General features: G+C 46.1%; 1 protein-coding gene across 3 annotated transcripts in view; it reads right to left on the reverse strand.

Annotated features, from left to right (window-relative positions):
* LOC119436188 (zinc finger protein 341-like) overlaps positions 1 to 16,944 on the reverse strand; it is a 59,551-nt gene that overhangs the window by 20,196 nt on the left and 22,411 nt on the right. For 2 of the 3 annotated variants that reach the window (XM_037702965.2, XM_037702963.2), the window contains exon 6: positions 5,759 to 5,965. In XM_037702965.2, coding sequence (XP_037558893.1) covers positions 5,759 to 5,965 — 207 coding nt within the window. The remainder of the gene's footprint in view (positions 1 to 5,758; positions 5,966 to 16,944) is intronic. The other variant, XM_037702964.2, reaches the window with a different exon arrangement.

Consider the following 16,944-nt stretch of genomic DNA (forward strand, 5'->3'; position numbering starts at 1 on the left):
TTAATTTCGCCCCTCAACCCCAGCGCCCATACGTCAGTGTGACATCATGGATTTTGAAGTATTTTCTCATATTTGGACACTTCTGGTGCAGTAAACATTCTCAAAGCTTGAATGTTTCTCTTTGGCTTGTTAAGAATAGAATGTATAGTCCATTAAAAAAAAAAAAAATTTTATGCTATTCAAATTTTCGCAGATGCTATTAAAATCCATGACATCACGGTGAGCAGGTGCACAAACTTCAAGGCAGCGTCGCCACCCGTATTTAGTTTTAGCATCTTTTCAGGCTTATCAGGTCTCCCCTCACGGTAAGACTGGTCTTTTTGGTGCTGTACAAGTATAATTCAACAATGCAGCTCAACTTAATTTTTATCTATAGTGTCCCGTTAAGCCACCTCCCCTACACCACCCTTAAAAAGCATCAGTTAAAGCGTGCCTATGTCTACGTGAGAAATATAGAAGTAGTAACTAGTAAAATGGCTGCTCAATGGAAGTATGGGCAGCCTGTCACATCTTTATATGGCGCTTATAAAATGGGTGAAACTAAAGCAGACTTTCAGCACAGAATTAGACAGAAATCATGAGAATGAAAGCATTGAGCATTGTACCTATGCTTTTGTTCTTGTGATCTCTATGTAATTTAGTGCTGAAAGTCTGCTATGGACTCGCACCAACTAGTGCAAATCAGTACCTTCTGAAACTAGATTTTTCAGTACGGCAAATAAATTATGCGGAAACCTGCAAGGGCTTCCGCAGATTGCAGGGTTTCCGCAGAACTGATTTGCCCATTTGAGCTGGTATCATCAATTATCTGCAACAGTTACCAGAAGCTACGACTTCTTTTTTTTTTTTACTTAACCCTTTTAAGGTCAATTTTTTGCGCGATATGCTACCGCCCAGGGTCGATTTTTTTTATTGCAGATTTAAACTCTTCAGAGGGACCTATTTCGAAAAAAAAATTACCGTAATTTTTTTAGGGTGACCGTAAAGTGAGAAAAAAAATATTTTGCATTGGTATATATCTACTGTTTATTCATAAACAACGACAATAAAAATAGGAAATAAACTTATAAGAATAAAAAATTTCATGCATTGTTATACAATAGTTCAAAGGCTTAGAAAAATGCGCACACGAGAATATTTCGCAAGTCTCAAATGTTGCTGCTTTTACACTAATATTCCTTCAGCCTCCATAGAATAATCGAACTGCGTAGGTGAGCGCACTCAAGAAAACTGTGTGGTTGTGCGCCCGTCAGAAAAGCAAAACGTGTGACAAACTTCCGCTAATCCTTCATCTTATCGTCAACCAGAGGCAATTAGCTTTCACGAGTCTCCAAGAAAGGAAACGCATGCACGGCGGCATCCTTCGTATGCGCACCTCTGTGAGCAATAAACAAGCAAGTCACAGGCGGTCACCCTTTGAGCGATTAGTAACGAAATAGCCATCAGTTTTGCAAGTGCAAGAAGCCGAAACCGCCCGCGTAACAAAACTAAAACCGCCGCGTGCCCGTGGTAGGTAGTACACGTGCCGGAGCAAACAAACCATACAACGATAACCAAAAGAGAGAGGTGCGAGAAAAAAATTCCTGTATTCCCCCATAGTGGCAGCACATGCCAGGGAAGAAAAAGTTAGGAAATTGGCGCACTTTTTAAACATACAGACGGCGCCATAAATATACGGCATCGACCATTTTGGACTTGTTCGCGGCGCCGTATATTTACGTCATTGACCCTGAAAGGGTTAATGGCCAACTGCAATGAAATTTTCGACCACGTAAAAAAGCCCAGTTTCAGATAATGTAGCCATAGAGTAGTCCCTGTGGAAAATCTTACGCTTGTATGCGAGTGGGTGCATCAACAAAAGCTTGCAAAAGTCATTATTTTTCATAATAAACCTGAAAAACAACACCATTACTACCCGCCAGAAGTGATGTATGACAGACTGTTGAGAACCAGCGCCTGTGCCGTCTGCTTCCCTTGCTTGTACTGTTCCCGTGTGAGCAAATAGGTCCCGCATGTCTGCTAGCCAAAGTTAGTATACTCTGCTAGCTGCTTCATGCGCTGTGCCCACGCCATTGCACGCCCGCGATGTTATTTTAATGCGAAGAATTCTCCAAGTAAAGCCGGCTGTTTGTATCTGGTTCTCTACGTTTAACGAGCAGAGCCTTGATGCGTTCCGTCTCCACTTGAAGATGAAGAGTACATTGGGGTGACCAAGCTAAAGGCACGGATATAGTCTGGCGTAACGCAGACATAATCCACGCGCGGCACAGTTACACTATGTCGGCAAAAATTGGACGCTCTACGGTCTAGCGTGGCTGCCGCGGGAATAGAACATGTCCTATCTCATGCCGGAGCCGCTGGAGCAGAGTGCATCACACACTAGCTTGGCTGACCAGCAGCATGCTAGTCTACAGTTCGGGTTCACTTTGAGTTATTGTATGAAACTCTAGGGTTCACTGAAGTCAGGTGGCCGAGTTTGCACCTTCAACAAACAACAGTGCGCTTTCGCTGCGGCAACGACTGATCACCGTGCTGCTGTGGGCCATGTTTTGCGCTGAACTATATGGAGGTCAAAATTTTAGCTAGCTTAGCGTTGCCAGCATGACTTATCCAACTTCGCTGGCCGCTGCCTGGCACAATTGAAGCACCAGTCAATATTCGCGCTGTTAACCTTAGCTACCTTAGACCTAGTCGACCGAGCAGGCAACTACTGCCATCTGTCGTAAAGGATGAGAAGTAGCTGAGACTTGGCGCAAAGTTCGTGTAAAGGGATGGCTGGAGCCGTGATAAAGTTTTACCAGTTTCGCTTCGGCGGCATCACATTCCGGCATACCGTAGTTTGCCCTCGCATCTACACTATGGAAGCTGCACTGCATTCTCCTCTGTGACAAATGCAGCATGCGGTTCCCGCTAACAGCATTTTTGGCGCTGTGTCAAAAAGGCTTTCGCTCGTCTACTTTGACGAGTCCGATGTAGAGACACGTGAAATGTCTTGAAGATAATGCACCACCGGAAATGATCGCTCGAGAATATCATCCCTGAATACAACTTACCTCTGTCTTCAGTGCGCCATCGCAGCTTATCGTACAGTGGAATCTCGTTGATACGATCTTCACGGGAACCGAAAAATAAAGCGTATCATCCGAAAAACATCCAAGCAAATCCAAGCAAATCGTATTATCGGCAAAAGAAAAAGAAACGTATTATCCCGAAAAACGTATTATGCAGAATCGTATTAACGAGATTCCACTGTACTTATAAGTCATCTCGAGAAAGCATTTGGCAAGCAGATCTTTCATGGGCAAGTGACTGTGCTCGCAAGATGTAGCCTGTGCAGCTTCGTCAAGTGCAGTTTACATGCTTTGTGCGTGTTGGCTGGTCTGCGTCACACTTGCCAGCTGCGGCGCAGTGCCTGCTTGCGCTCTGACAGCGGGTACAGGAAAGATGTGTTTTGCCTTCCTCTGTGCAGTGTTGTGTACGGCATAGCCATCATTCGTGTTCGAGCACCCGACAGCCATACAACGCGTAAGCATTCTTGCAAACTCAAATCACGTTTGCAAAGAGAAGACATGCTGAGAGAAACCCATCAACTTGCAAATGTTGAGTAAGCAATGCACCTGAGCACCTAGGCGCAACAGAGAGATCAGCAGTTGAGTACAGTTCTGGGACTTTCGCCATATCCGCACTACCGCTCACTGCCAGGTGCATGCGTCGTCTGCTTAGACACTATGTAAAGGTGGCTAATAAGAAAATTAGACAATTACCAGCCCTGTGACTTTGCCAAGGTTACATTGAAAATATATGCCATGCATATATAGCCAATTTAGCCCAAGTAAAATTTCGTTGCAAAAGGCCTTTAATTAAAAGTGAAATATTTTTATATACACATACTAAGACTTACTGGCAGTAGAGCAAGTTTTTCTATATGTATAGCTTATATTTCCACTGTCACTCCTTTATGCAAATCAGTGCTGCACATACATGCTTCAAAACATTTTTTTGCAGGACTGCAGGCTGCATGCAGCCCATGAAGCCTTTGCATGCAGGCTGTGTGGGCCACCAGATGATTGACTTCTCATTCTTTAACTACCTTAGCTAAGCTTTACACGACTATACCTTTCAAGCTTCCCCAACACTTTGCAGTGTGGCCTGCAGGATTCTATGCACTACACATATGCAGCCTGAAACCCGACATGAGTTTGAGACAGCATGCGTACATGCATGGAATAGAAATTTTTGCACCACAGCATGCCCTCTTTTCTCCGTGACTCTCCAGGAAACCAAGTGCGTGTGTGCATCTGATGGGTGCAGTGCTGCCCTAAGCAGGTCATCAAAATCTGTTTCACCTTTATTGCTAGCAGTTGCACCTACACACGACGCTATGAAGTCTTTCTAGACTCCGTAATTTTTACGTTTGAAAACTTTTCAGTGAGCACTGCCACACAAAAAGAGAGGGAAAAAGAATAAAATAAGAAACAGTAGGCGACCCTAATCTTTGACTTGGGTGTCTCTTAGTGGCACTCACACCTCGGCGTTGGTGTTCTATGCTTTGGTGTGCGGTAATCAGTGATTTCTAAGTAATTCTAATTATTCCAGACACTTCAATAACTCAAATTGTAACTAAACTTATGCTCTGATATTATATCTATAATGAAACCCATGAATTTTGTACTGTACTATATTTTTCATCATATTTTTAATTTATTTTGAATTTCGTTCCCGATCTTCTCAGCAAATTAATTTTAATTATTCCCGACACTTCAGTAACTCAACTTGTAACTAAACTTATGCTCTGATATCATATCTATACTGAAACCCATGACTTTTGTACTTTACTATTTTTTTTCTATTTTTTCTGATTTATTTTGAATTTCGTCTCAGATAATTAACTCTAATTATTGCAGACACTTCAGTAACTCAACTTGTAACTCAACTTATGCTCTGATATCATATCTATACTGAAACCCATGACTTTTGTACTTTACTATTTTTTTCTATTTTTTCTGATTTATTTTGAATTTCATCTCAGATAATTAATTCTAATTATTCCAGACACTTCAGTAACTCAACTTGTAAATCAACTTATGCTCTGATATCATATCTATACTGAAACCCATGACTTTTGTACTTTACTATTTTTTTCTATTTTTTCTGATTTATTTTGAATTTCATCTCAGATAATTAATTCTAATTATTCCAGACACTTCAGTAACTCAACTTGTAAATCAACTTATGCTCTGATATCATATCTATACTGAAACCCATGACTTTTGTACTTTACTATTTTTTTCTATTTTTTCTGATTTATTTTGAATTTCATCTCAGATAATTAATTCTAATTACTCCAGACACTTCAGTAACTCAACTTGTAAATCAACTTATGCTCTGATATCATATCTATACTGAAACCCATGACTTTTGTACTTTACTATTTTTTTCTATTTTTTCTGATTTATTGTGAATTTCGTCTCAGATAATTAATTCTAATTATTCCAGACACTTCAGTAACTCAACTTGTAACTCAACTTATGCTCTGAAATCATATTTATAATGAAACCCATGAATTTTGTACTGTACTATCTTTTTTTTTTTTCTGAATTTCGTCCCCGGTTGTCTCCGGAGGTGAACCGAAACAACAGGAGGTGCTCAAGAAACAACAGTGTCACTCGATGCTCGTGTCACTAAAAAAGACCCCACAGTTGCATTCAAACAAGCAATTTAAGTTGATGCACTGTGGACAAGTGTAGCAATCACTCACCCCTTTCTGGGAAGGTGCTTCCGAGGACACCTGGTTGCGCCGCTTGCCCCGGCTTACAGTTGTTGCTGTTTGGACAGTGGGCTGTGGTATTTCCTTGAGCTCAGCAGTATTGGCAACAATGAACTCAACTCCTTTTTCATCAACTTGCACCTGGAGCTCTGAAGTCATCAGGTCACCAGAAGGCAGCATCTCTATCACTGTGCTCTCCTGCGTGAGGGAAGCACCAATTCATGCTTGGCTATGTGTGGTCCCAAAAATCCATCCATACAAATGAATTCAGAATCAAGAAATGCCTGTCACTTTTAATACTCAACAGAAGTGCTAAAAAAGTAGAGTGCAAGAATGACACATGAAGAAGTTCAAACAAACAAGCGCTCACTCCCAACTTTTTTTTTGTTGTTGTGAGTGAGTGCTTTTTAGTGTCATCTTCTTCGTGAGTCATTCCTGCGCTCAATTTTTTTTCCATTAATGAAAAGACTGGCTGAGTGCTCTCCACCAAAGTTGAACTGGTTCTGACCAACACCAACATGAATCTTATACATGCACATTGTGCCACCACGGTGGCTCAGTGGCTCTGGCATTTTGCTGCTCAGCACGAGATCGTGGGTTCGATTCCTGACCACATTTAGATACGAGCAAAATGCAAAAATACTTGTGTATAATTAGTTTTAGATGCATGTTAAAGAACCCCACGTGGTCAAAATTAACCAGGCGCGAGCACCAGGCGCGAGCAACATCACGCCGTGTCACAGCTAGATGTTGGACGGTGAGACGATGGCTCTTGTCAAACCTGGGGACGACCGCTCAGCAGTCAGCCTGCATCTGTGCCACAGTGCACACTGTGGGAATGGTCAGCCTACCCAGCAGACAGCTTGCGCACAAGCCGCACTGCTCAGAGCATATACGGCCATTAGCCAGGCCACTAACGGTGCTCCGTTGAAGAGCTGACCGAGGAGATGCCTTGCCCGTGATCCACAATGCTTGTGGCAAGGAGTAGAACAGCAGGCCAATCCACGCTCTAAGCTGTAGGAATCATGCTAGCGAACGCCTTGGCTAAGGGAAACAGTCGGGCGGCAGCTCCATCAACAGCCGCGTTCCCTGGAGCCTTGATCATCTGCATCCGACACTTCAGCCTGCTGTCTTCTGCTGACTAGGTGCGTGTCTCGCCACGAAGCATTTCATCAAGTGCTCGCCATACGTGGCCTCATCGTGGCACGACGCATCTTCAGAATACCACAGGGCCATTGCTGATTTGGTGAGATGCGTGGTCCAATGGCGAAACAACCCCTGCACACTTCGTCGTCATCGTTTCCTTTCACTCATCACAGTCCTGTTACACTGTTTATTGCCAAGAAAGGCAACAGTATTCTCATACATGCACAGTAGCGCACCCAGGATCTCTGCCAGGGGGGGGGTTGACAGTTTGCTAATACCATCTAAACAGCACTAATTTCGATTATTTCACGGGAAATTGTCAAAAAATGCGCTCTTTGCGAGTGTGCAGTCGATTGCGCGTCTTACATCTTAGTTGCAGCACTCAAATGCGTAAGGAAAGAAAGGGGGTTAAACAAAAGGGGGGGGGGGGGTTAAGTCGGCCTCAGGGGGGGTTACAACCCCCGAATCCCCCCCCGTCGGTGCGCCACTGTACATGCATCAAGTACATCAATGCCTTTCACTATTAACTATGAGTAGTTGGTACAAGTATAACTTATTCACTTTCGTTTTATAAAACCCAGACAGCCACAACTTCTGTTTGCTCACTGAGTAGGCATGGCTCATGAATGAGGTCTATGGAGGCCACATCCACACGGTGAGCTCTGCTCTTCCACACAAAGCACCATGCTGAAGAAGCTGGTCCTCTTTGGAGTTGCACATTCCCTCTCTCCAAAAAGAATGTCCATCTTGTCCAGCAAAAGAACAGAGTATGGCGTCAACTTCACAGTCAGTGGCGTTTTCAATAACAGTTGTAAACCGCGTTCTTATGCGTGGTCCCTTTTCATGCGAATCTGCTTGTCTAAATTTTGTCAGAAATACATGCTGTTATCAGCAGGCATGCTGTATGGATATATAGGTTTTACTAAATGCTTAAGCCCAACCCCTTTCAAAAATGTTTCTCCCTGAAACACAAACACACATGAACACACAGAATGTTGAGTTACAAGCTTGATGAAGCACACAGTGAAGTGAAACAACTAAAAGGAACAAGGAAAAAAAGGTATGTGCATGTGTGTGTATGTGTGTGTATGTGTGTGTGTGTGTGTGGAGGCGGGGGGGGGGGGGGGGCAAACAAAATGCAGACAAGCATGGCTCTGTGGTGTTGCTGGATGACCAAAATAAAAAAAAGAAAGAAAAAAGAAGATTAAAAAAAAGAGAGAGAGAGAATATGGGCGGGTGGGGCGGCAGGCAAGTAGAGCTACTGCATGTGTTAAATCTAGTGGCCAAGTGCTTTCGTACAGGGGTACTGACAGAAATTTTATATCCTGCTTTTTTTATTTTTAACAGCGAAGCTGTATATGGCTAGGGCATGTCCGCGAACAAAACTATCATCAGCAATTGCTCGAGCATAGTCGTCTTCTTCCACAGCTCGTTTGTGCCCCTCGGCGCAATCGCGCAAACACGCGAGCAGTGGCACGAGCGTGTTCGTCGTCTTCTTCCACAGCTGGCTCAGTTCCACATCTGCTCGAACGTATTTCCCCGTATAGCACACACGTGCATGCATGCAATGTCATACGTTCGAGCAGATGAAGTTGCGGTCTCATTTTAGCTCCGCCTTCGCCATGGGACGGCCACGAGTGGTTCGTATGCCCGAAGAACAGACATTTTACGAGGAACGACGCCGAGAGCAGTGGCGTGAATGTGACCGTTGGCATCGCACTAGAAAGCGCGGTGTGTTGTGCTGGCGTGCAGCCGTAAAGACCACCGACGGGATGGTCATTGCCACCGTGTACGTTCTACCTGCCTCTTCCAAGCGCGACATAGAGGACTTCATGAACGACCCCTTTGGATGGCTGCTCGATCCAGCTGACGACAATAAAACTCCAGTCTTCGTCGTTGGTGACTTCAATGTGAATGTGTCACGGCCAGATCTAACTCTGGTATGGGATAACACAGGGAAGAAATTTCGCTTGCGGAGGCTAGATGGGGCAAGTGGAGAGAGTGTCCTTGTTGGTGGTGACGCTCACCTCCTGAAATCATGGGTCTGTGGCACTGAAATTATTTCAATCTCGGCTATTACTTAACCAATTTGAAAAATTCTTGAGGTAGAACACTCCCAAGAGGGCACGTAACAACTTCCAGTGTAGAACCAAAATTTGCTTTGTGGCCTGGTGGGGGCCCTTTAAAACAGGATGCTAGCACGTGGCTACATGAAACATGGACTTCCTTCCTTTGTTTTGGTTCTTCCATTCTTTTATGTACTAGTGACTGGTTAGGCTCTTCTGACAATCAAGATGAAGCATAGCACCCTGTTACCCTTCTATGTCAATAGCATATATGTATTTGGTGCCCAAGCCTCAATGCCCGTAGCTGCAGAAAATGCACTGCAATATTGAAGGCTGTACTGATACTCTTGGTACCTAAAACACAGAATGACTAGTAGACTGAACATTACCACATTTAGTTCCACTATTCTGACCCTGGTACTCAAGACTGGAGCTTTAAGTGATTCGTGTAGCTTTGTCTTCTCATGCTAAGCAGTATGACTGGCTGAATGATTCATGGTTATTAATGTCCCAAAGCAACACAGATATATGAGAGACAATGTAGTGCAAGGCTCCAGATTAATTAATTTTGAATGCTTGGGTTTATTTAAGAGGAGCCCAAGGCTTTGAACACAAGCATTTTTGCATGCTGTCACCATTGAAATGCCATAGTCACTGAACTACCCCTGTGGGTCAATAAGCAGCATAAAGAAGAGTCACAAGGTGCAAAAGCAAGTGCAAGTGTCTCATTCATTGTTTGCATGTAATTTATAAGTCATCAACTACGAACAGCATTTATCATCACAGCAAGTAATTTTTTTCAGGTAAATACAGTCAATCCTTGTTGGATTATAATGAACTAAAGAATGTAATGATAATCATAATTCCCCTTGCAATTCCCATAGAAATCCATGCATTTGAACTCTCGATTTAACAGCAAAAATTTCTTATAATTGCATATCATGAATCTTTTCATAGTTATAATGAAGATTTACTCATCATGTTGAGGCTGAAATCTGGCAGTGCACGGCACTACTAGTAACTTGTCTGATTCAGCAGTTCAAAACTTCTGTGAGCTACCAGCCACCTGGAAATATGCCAAATCAACTGTGCTACCAAATTGCTGGCCTCACCTGCACTACACTCAACACTGCAAAGATCGCCAACTCTGCACTCTTCGACACTCTGTGCACACAGTCGTGGCTGAAGGTCAGGTAGTACTCTTAGCCAGATTGAAATGTGAACAGTGAAGCACATGGCTTGCAGTATGTAGAGAAAGGGTGCTTTGGTAGATAATGTGCCATCTAAACTGCTGCACACGCACAGTCAGAAGCTTCAAGTCATTGAAGCATATTTTATAATACTCTATTTCAATTTACACTCTTTTTGCCCTTTGTCATTGGCTCTGACGGAGCTGCACAGCCATTATTGCACAGACGGGCACTTAGTTTGATGAATGACAAGAATGGTAAATGAAAAATATTGTTACAAAATACAACCTCTGCCCTCATGTTCTCACAGTTCTCAGTGTGCCGGCAAAGCACTGCTACAGGCCTCAGATTTTGTGCGATGTTCATTGCTGGATACCTGTGTAAAGGGACACTTGCTATTTAGAAGAAGGACTGAGAGGCTTGGCCTGTCGGTCCCTACGTGGGAGCGGCCCGATTCGTGATGAGTCACGATCTGCAGGGCTCAATAAAGTTTATTCCATCCATCAATCCATCCATCCATCTGTTCACATACAGCAATGAGTGTTGTACAAAATTGCAGCCTTGCAGTGCTCCACCAATGTAAGACTGTAACAACAGCAAAGATGGATTAGAGTTGACAACTGCATTAGAGCAAGGAGTTCTTTTGTTAAGGGCAACACAACAAAAAAATCTTTCATGGTCAAGTGGCACTGCGCTGCGGACTTTTGCAGTGGCTTCAGCTTACCCAGTGGTAACTCATCCTCCCCCTACGAACAGTGTTGGCTGTGTGGATGAACAAACATTATAACAAAGTACAGTAATCACTCATTATAACGAACTCAGCGGGACGACGAAAAAGTTTGTTACAAGCGGTAATTCGATATAAGCAACCACTTGAGAAAAGCTAAAGCAGTCGAGCTTTAATTGCGCCACAACTGTGAGGAAGTCAAAATACAATGTATTCAGTGAAGCAAAACTTTATTCAGGTGCAAAAAAGGCAGTGAGCTTTGACTATTTCAAGTTCTCACCAGGTGCAAGCAACCCCTGCTCTAATTTGACCAAGCATTGCACGAGGCCGTGGTCGCCGGCCATGCATTCAACCTTATTTCGCAGCAGGTGTAGGTACTCCCCGCGTCTGCAACATAGTTGGCACTTCACGTGGCTCTTCGTCCTCGTCGGGGCCACCAACATTGTCAATTATCTCCGCATCCATCACTGGGGCGACCACGGGAGCAGCAGCGTCAGCCAACACAAATGTCTCGAAGTCGCCTTCTAGCTCTTGGCCAGAAATTTTATGAACAGCCTCGTACAGGTCGCTGCAAATCCAGTCATCGTCACGCTGGTCATCGTCAAGGTCGCTGACAACAGTGTGGGAAAAGCCGGCATGCGCAAAGTAGTTGGCGCCCTTCGAAGGTGCGAGTTCTTTCAATGAAAAGTTCAGCAAATGGATCGCGCCAAGCAAATCAATGTTGTACCTCTTGCTGGCATCATAAGCTGTGAGCATGCGCTGCAAAAGAGCCTTGCGGTACAGCTTCCTGGTGGCCTCAATGATGCCCTGATCCATCGGTTGCAGTACCGGGGTTGTGTTTTCAGGCAAAAATTCCACAGCGATCACCATGAAGTTGTCGATCTTCCCATGGCTTGGACAATTCCAACTAGCTTACTAAAGCAAGCTGGTATGCTAGCCTTACAAAATCGAGCAAAACTAGCCCGACTGAAGTTCTTGTATCAATTAATCCAAGGCGAAATAAACATTGACACATCTAAAGTTATCTCTTTCTCCCGTACAAGACCTACACGTCGTAAACATCCTTATACCCTTGTTGAACACAGGTACAACTCAAACTGTTTTAAATACTCTTATTTTAACCGTGCAATCAGAGAGTGGAACCAACTGGACCCTTCAGTCACGAGCACTCAAAAAGACTTTAGAAAAAATTGTCAGTTATGAAAAGCACTTGCCGATTCCTTGCGTCGAACTGTCTATCCAGAAGGCGCACATAGTCTTCAAAAATAGCAGCAGTTAACCATGCTCACTTGTTACTTCTGTAGATGTATTCCTTGGCAATAGAGTATAGACCACTTATAATGTACAATACAGTATAGACCACTTATAATGTAACCGCTTATAGTGCAGGACCGGATATAGTGCGGTCTTTTCAGACTCCCGTTAATTTTCCCATAGCACTCCATGTATACACGTATCGCTTATAGTGCAGTTGCGGGAAACGAAATACCGGTTACAGCGCGGCTGCCTGGGAGTACGGAAGTCAACGGAGACGGCGAACGCTCCCCTCAAACGGGCGCCCAAGGAGTGCTCGAGCAAGAAAGAGAGACGAAGTGGAGGAGAAGGGCACGTGGTGCGAACGAACAGCCAGTGAGGCTGAAACCAGAATCTTGAGTGCGAGTCGTGAATTATCACGGCGCGCATAGCGAGCGAGGGCCACGAAACTGCCAACGCCGGCCAATGCGCATTTCACGATAACGGCAGTAAACGAAACTTAAGGGAGCGGGCGGCGCCGGCACAGCATGGCGAAGGGCGCACACGGAGACCGTGGAATGTGAGGGAGGAGGGCGACAGGGAAGCGAATTTCGCCTCGGCAACTCCGCCGCTTCCGTGGCTCCCCTCGCCCTCCCTCGTAGCTCCCTCACTTTCGACTGTCACCGTGCGCGCCCGCCGGCCGGCCCGGTGCCAGCTCCCCGAAGTTTCGTTTTCTGCCGTTATCGGGAAGCGGGCATTTGCCGGCATGGGCAGTTTCGATGGCCGGCCTGGGACAGCGCCGCTGCTTCCCGCTTCGTCGTAGCCGCAGCGTGCAAGGTCAACACGTGACTAGAAAGTAGAGAACGCATAAAGGAGAAAGAAGGGTTCACTGCCATTTTCTACGCGTGGCTACGGTAGCGTGGCTGAGACGTCGGCATGCACACGCATGTTCTGGCGCAACGCAGAATTGGCGACCTTGCCATTTGAGAGAGGGTAAAATTTCTGCCGCGTTTTTTCTTTTGTTTTTTTTTGTTTTGCTCGCGCGCGATATTGAGGGGTTTCTCCTAAGCTTTTACTCTATGGCGGTGCCGGAGCAATGCTGGTCGGAGGCGCTGCCGCGTGATTTGGTTCGAATTAACGAGATTCGACTGTACATTGAGTGCAAACATTCTAGCCGCATTCCTCGACTGTCGCATACGCGTGGCGGCTCAGTGCGCATGTTTTGCCTATGTGCGCGCCTTGAAAATTGTTGCTTTGGTTATAGTGCGGTACCGCTTATAGTGCAGATATTCGCGACTCCGGCGACTTACGTTATAAGCGGTCTACACTGTAGTTGCATTTCGGAAGCACCGTGGCTTCTCTCCCTTCCCCAGTATCAACAAGGGAAGCTTGTCCTCGCCTGTTGCATTGGCACCAAACAGGACCATGACACGCTCCTTGCTCTGTTTTCCTCCGGATGAGGATCCACCAGTGGTAGTGAACGTTGCGATTCGGCAGCATCTTGTAGAAGAATGCAGCCTCATCTAGGTTGTAGATGTCTTTGTCTTCATACTTTTCAAGTAGAACTTGGAGCAGATGTTGACGCCATACGTATACAGTGTCACGATTCACGGCTGCGCTTTCGCCAACGATCAACTTCGAGGTCACGCCGTGTCGTTTCTTGTACCGCTCAAGCCAGCCATTGCTGCACTTGAAATCTTTATGGCCCATATGGAGAGCGAGAGCTTCGGCTTTTGCAGTAAGTGCAGGTCCATGTACGGGGAGATTTGCACTCCTGGCGTTCTTCAGCCACTGTAGAAGTGCACTTTCCACTTCGGTGTATTTCAAATCGCGATTCCTCTTTTTCTTCACCAAGAAGCTCTTTTCAAAGCCATCCAGCACAGCTTCCTTGTTTTTCAATACAGCTGATAAAGTAGACAGTGGTATACAGACAGTGAATTTCTTCGCGATGTCGGTTTTCTGCCGGCCGCCTTTTCCCACTTCTTTTACCAGCAGAACTTTCTGCTCCAAAGTCAGACACTTTGGCCCGGAGACTGATGGAGCGATTTATCACTGTAGCCTACAAAAGCACATGCGAAGCACTCCTAACGATGCACTCCGAATAACACACAATCACATGGCCTGCAGCACAGATCCAAACGCACGCGCCATCAGCGCCAAAGTGACTGAACGAGGCGGGCGACGCAGAAGGCAGAAGCTTCAAAATGTTGTCAAGGCATCTGGCTTTCCTCATCAGTGCGCGCTGGTGATAGCGACGGTTTCAATGGCGGGCTTGGTATCGGCTTTACGTGTAGCGGAAGAAAGGTGATCGGAGTCGTGGAGACCAAGAAGCAGGAACCGCAGAAGGGCACCCATTGGTGGAAGATTGTGCTCCAGAGGGCAGGCTGGAAGAGGGAAGCTTTGGAGGAGCAGCGACGTCGAAACTGGCAGCGAGGAGGCGAGGAGTTGACATGAAGGCGAGTGAGAGGAATGACTGGCGTCCAAACAGCTTGCAGACTGCAGAGCAAATGAGGAGGGGAAGGCAGTGGCCGCTTTTATAGTGCGGAGGTCGCGGAAGATTACAAGAGTACAAGGGGTGCGGAGGTCACGGAAGATTACAAGAGTATCGCGCTTGAAAGCACCACAAATGCCGTGGTTCGAGTCTGAAATTGTGTTTGTTGTGCTCCAAAAACGATTAACCGCTTATTGTGGGTACGCAGCACGATTGTGAAAACTGAACGGTTTTGCAGTAGGGGCTTTGCATGATCACTGGGCAATTTTTTCCCGAGGTGTGCAGCCGTGAAGTTTGCAAAACGAGTTTTTCGGCGCACCGTTGTCAACGACACTGTTCTAATTCTACGGTTGATTCTACGGTTGATTATACGGTTAATTCTATGGTTCGACACTGTGCTAATTCACCATCGCGTCCGTGGTATTGACAAATGTCTAAGAACAAAATTCAATTACCCTACCACACATTTAGACTGTTTGTCTAAAGTCGGATGACGTGAATCGAGCATGACCGGCTCAAGAAAATCACCGGGGAAACACCAACTTGCGTTGACCTGCCATGTTGACAGCCTGACTCGCCGCTGGTGAAGCTCGGATTTTTCATGTTTTCAGCAAGTTATTGGTCGATTTGCACCGTCAAAAGTGCAACAAAACTAGGGGCGGTGTTTTATTGGGATGCAGGCAGATTGCGGCGAGCAAATTTCTGGGCTGGCTTCCCCAAAGTCGTCTTCCCGATTTGTTAACGTAGCTCCTTGCGTCAAACATGGCACTTATAATCGAAGGGACACTTCTTTTGTGCTTTTCGGCACGTTTCAGCACCAGAAGTGCTCTTTAGAGTGGTAAAACTTTGCTCATCGAGCGCACCTTATGAAATGCTACGGCGCAAGTCTGCCCGTGATCTTTTGGCCACTTTTCAGCATCCAAGAGACCACGGTTTTCTAGCATCGCAAACCATCAGGAAATTCGTGTGGATTCTAACACAGGGGACACCAGCGATGCGATTGCGACCGAGATTAACGGTTCGGGTGCGCTGCCCCATGGAATTTGACAGCTTCTGTTCGCTCCGCAGTAAACAGCTGGGAGCACTCGGCACTCGCTTGGTACCCATTACTAGGCGGTCATCGGTCATGGGTTTGGTACTTTTGCACAAATGGTTTCCAGCAGAACGTATGGACATGGAGAGAAAGGGACGACGACACACGCTGGACTAGCAACTGAATGTTTATTTTTGGTTTCCCACACCTTTTATAGCACAAGACAGCCAATGCTTTTTCCTTTTGTCATGCCGGCTATCCGTCTTTCAGAGCGAAATGTCGTCTTTGCGCAAGTAGTTTTTTCTTTTTCTGTTAGTAGTATTCGATGGTGTACTGATGCATCATTGCCTGCTTCTATCAATGGCCATGGTTTCTAAAATATCGCGCGTCAGCTTGTCTTTACTTTTTTCTAAAACCTGTATGTCGTAAAGTTGTACGGTGCAGTGGTGCTGGCGATGATGAAAAGCGAGATGCCCAGCGGAGATTCCTTCTAAACATGCTTCATGCTCTCTTGTCCTGTCATTGACACACCTGCCTGTTTGTTCTATATAGTATAGACCACTTATAACATAACCGCTTATAGTGCAGGACCGGATATAGTGCGGTCTTTTCAGACTCCCGTTAATTTTCCCATAGCACTCCATGTATACACATATAGTGCAGTTACGGGAAACGAAATACCGGTTACAGTGCGGCTGCCTGGGAATACGGAAGTCAGCGGAGACGGCGAACGCTCCCCTCAAACGTGCGCCCCAAGGAGTGCTCGAGGAAGAAAGAGAGACGAAGTGGATGAGAAAGGCACGTGGTGCGAACGAACAGCCAGTGAGGCTGAAACCAGAATCTTGAGTGCGAGTCGTGAAATATCACGGTGCGCATAGCGAGCGAGGGCCGCGAAACTGCCAACCCCATCCAACGCTCCGCTTCACGATAACGGCAGTCAACGAAACTTCAGGGAGCGGGTGGCGCCGGCACAGCACGGCGAAAGGTGCACGTGGAGACCGTGGAATGTGAGGGAGGAGGGCGGCAGGGAAGCGAATTTCGCCTAGGCAACTCCGCCGCTTCGGTGGCTCCCCTCGCCCTCCCTCAAAGCTCCCTCACTTTCGACTGTCACCGTGCGCGATCGCCGCCGTGCAGGCGCCGCCGCTCCAGCCGGCCCGGCACCAGCTCCCCAAAGTTTCGTTTTCTGCCGTTATCGGGAAGCGGAGTTTACCGGCGCGGGCAGTTTCGTTGGCCGGCCTGGGACAGCGCCGCTGCTTCACTCTGCGCCATAGCCGTAGCGTGCAAGGTCAAC

The sequence above is a fragment of the Dermacentor silvarum genome, chromosome 1 (genome assembly GCF_013339745.2).
Source record: "Dermacentor silvarum isolate Dsil-2018 chromosome 1, BIME_Dsil_1.4, whole genome shotgun sequence".
In the NCBI taxonomy this organism is placed as follows: Eukaryota; Metazoa; Arthropoda; class Arachnida; order Ixodida; family Ixodidae; genus Dermacentor; species Dermacentor silvarum.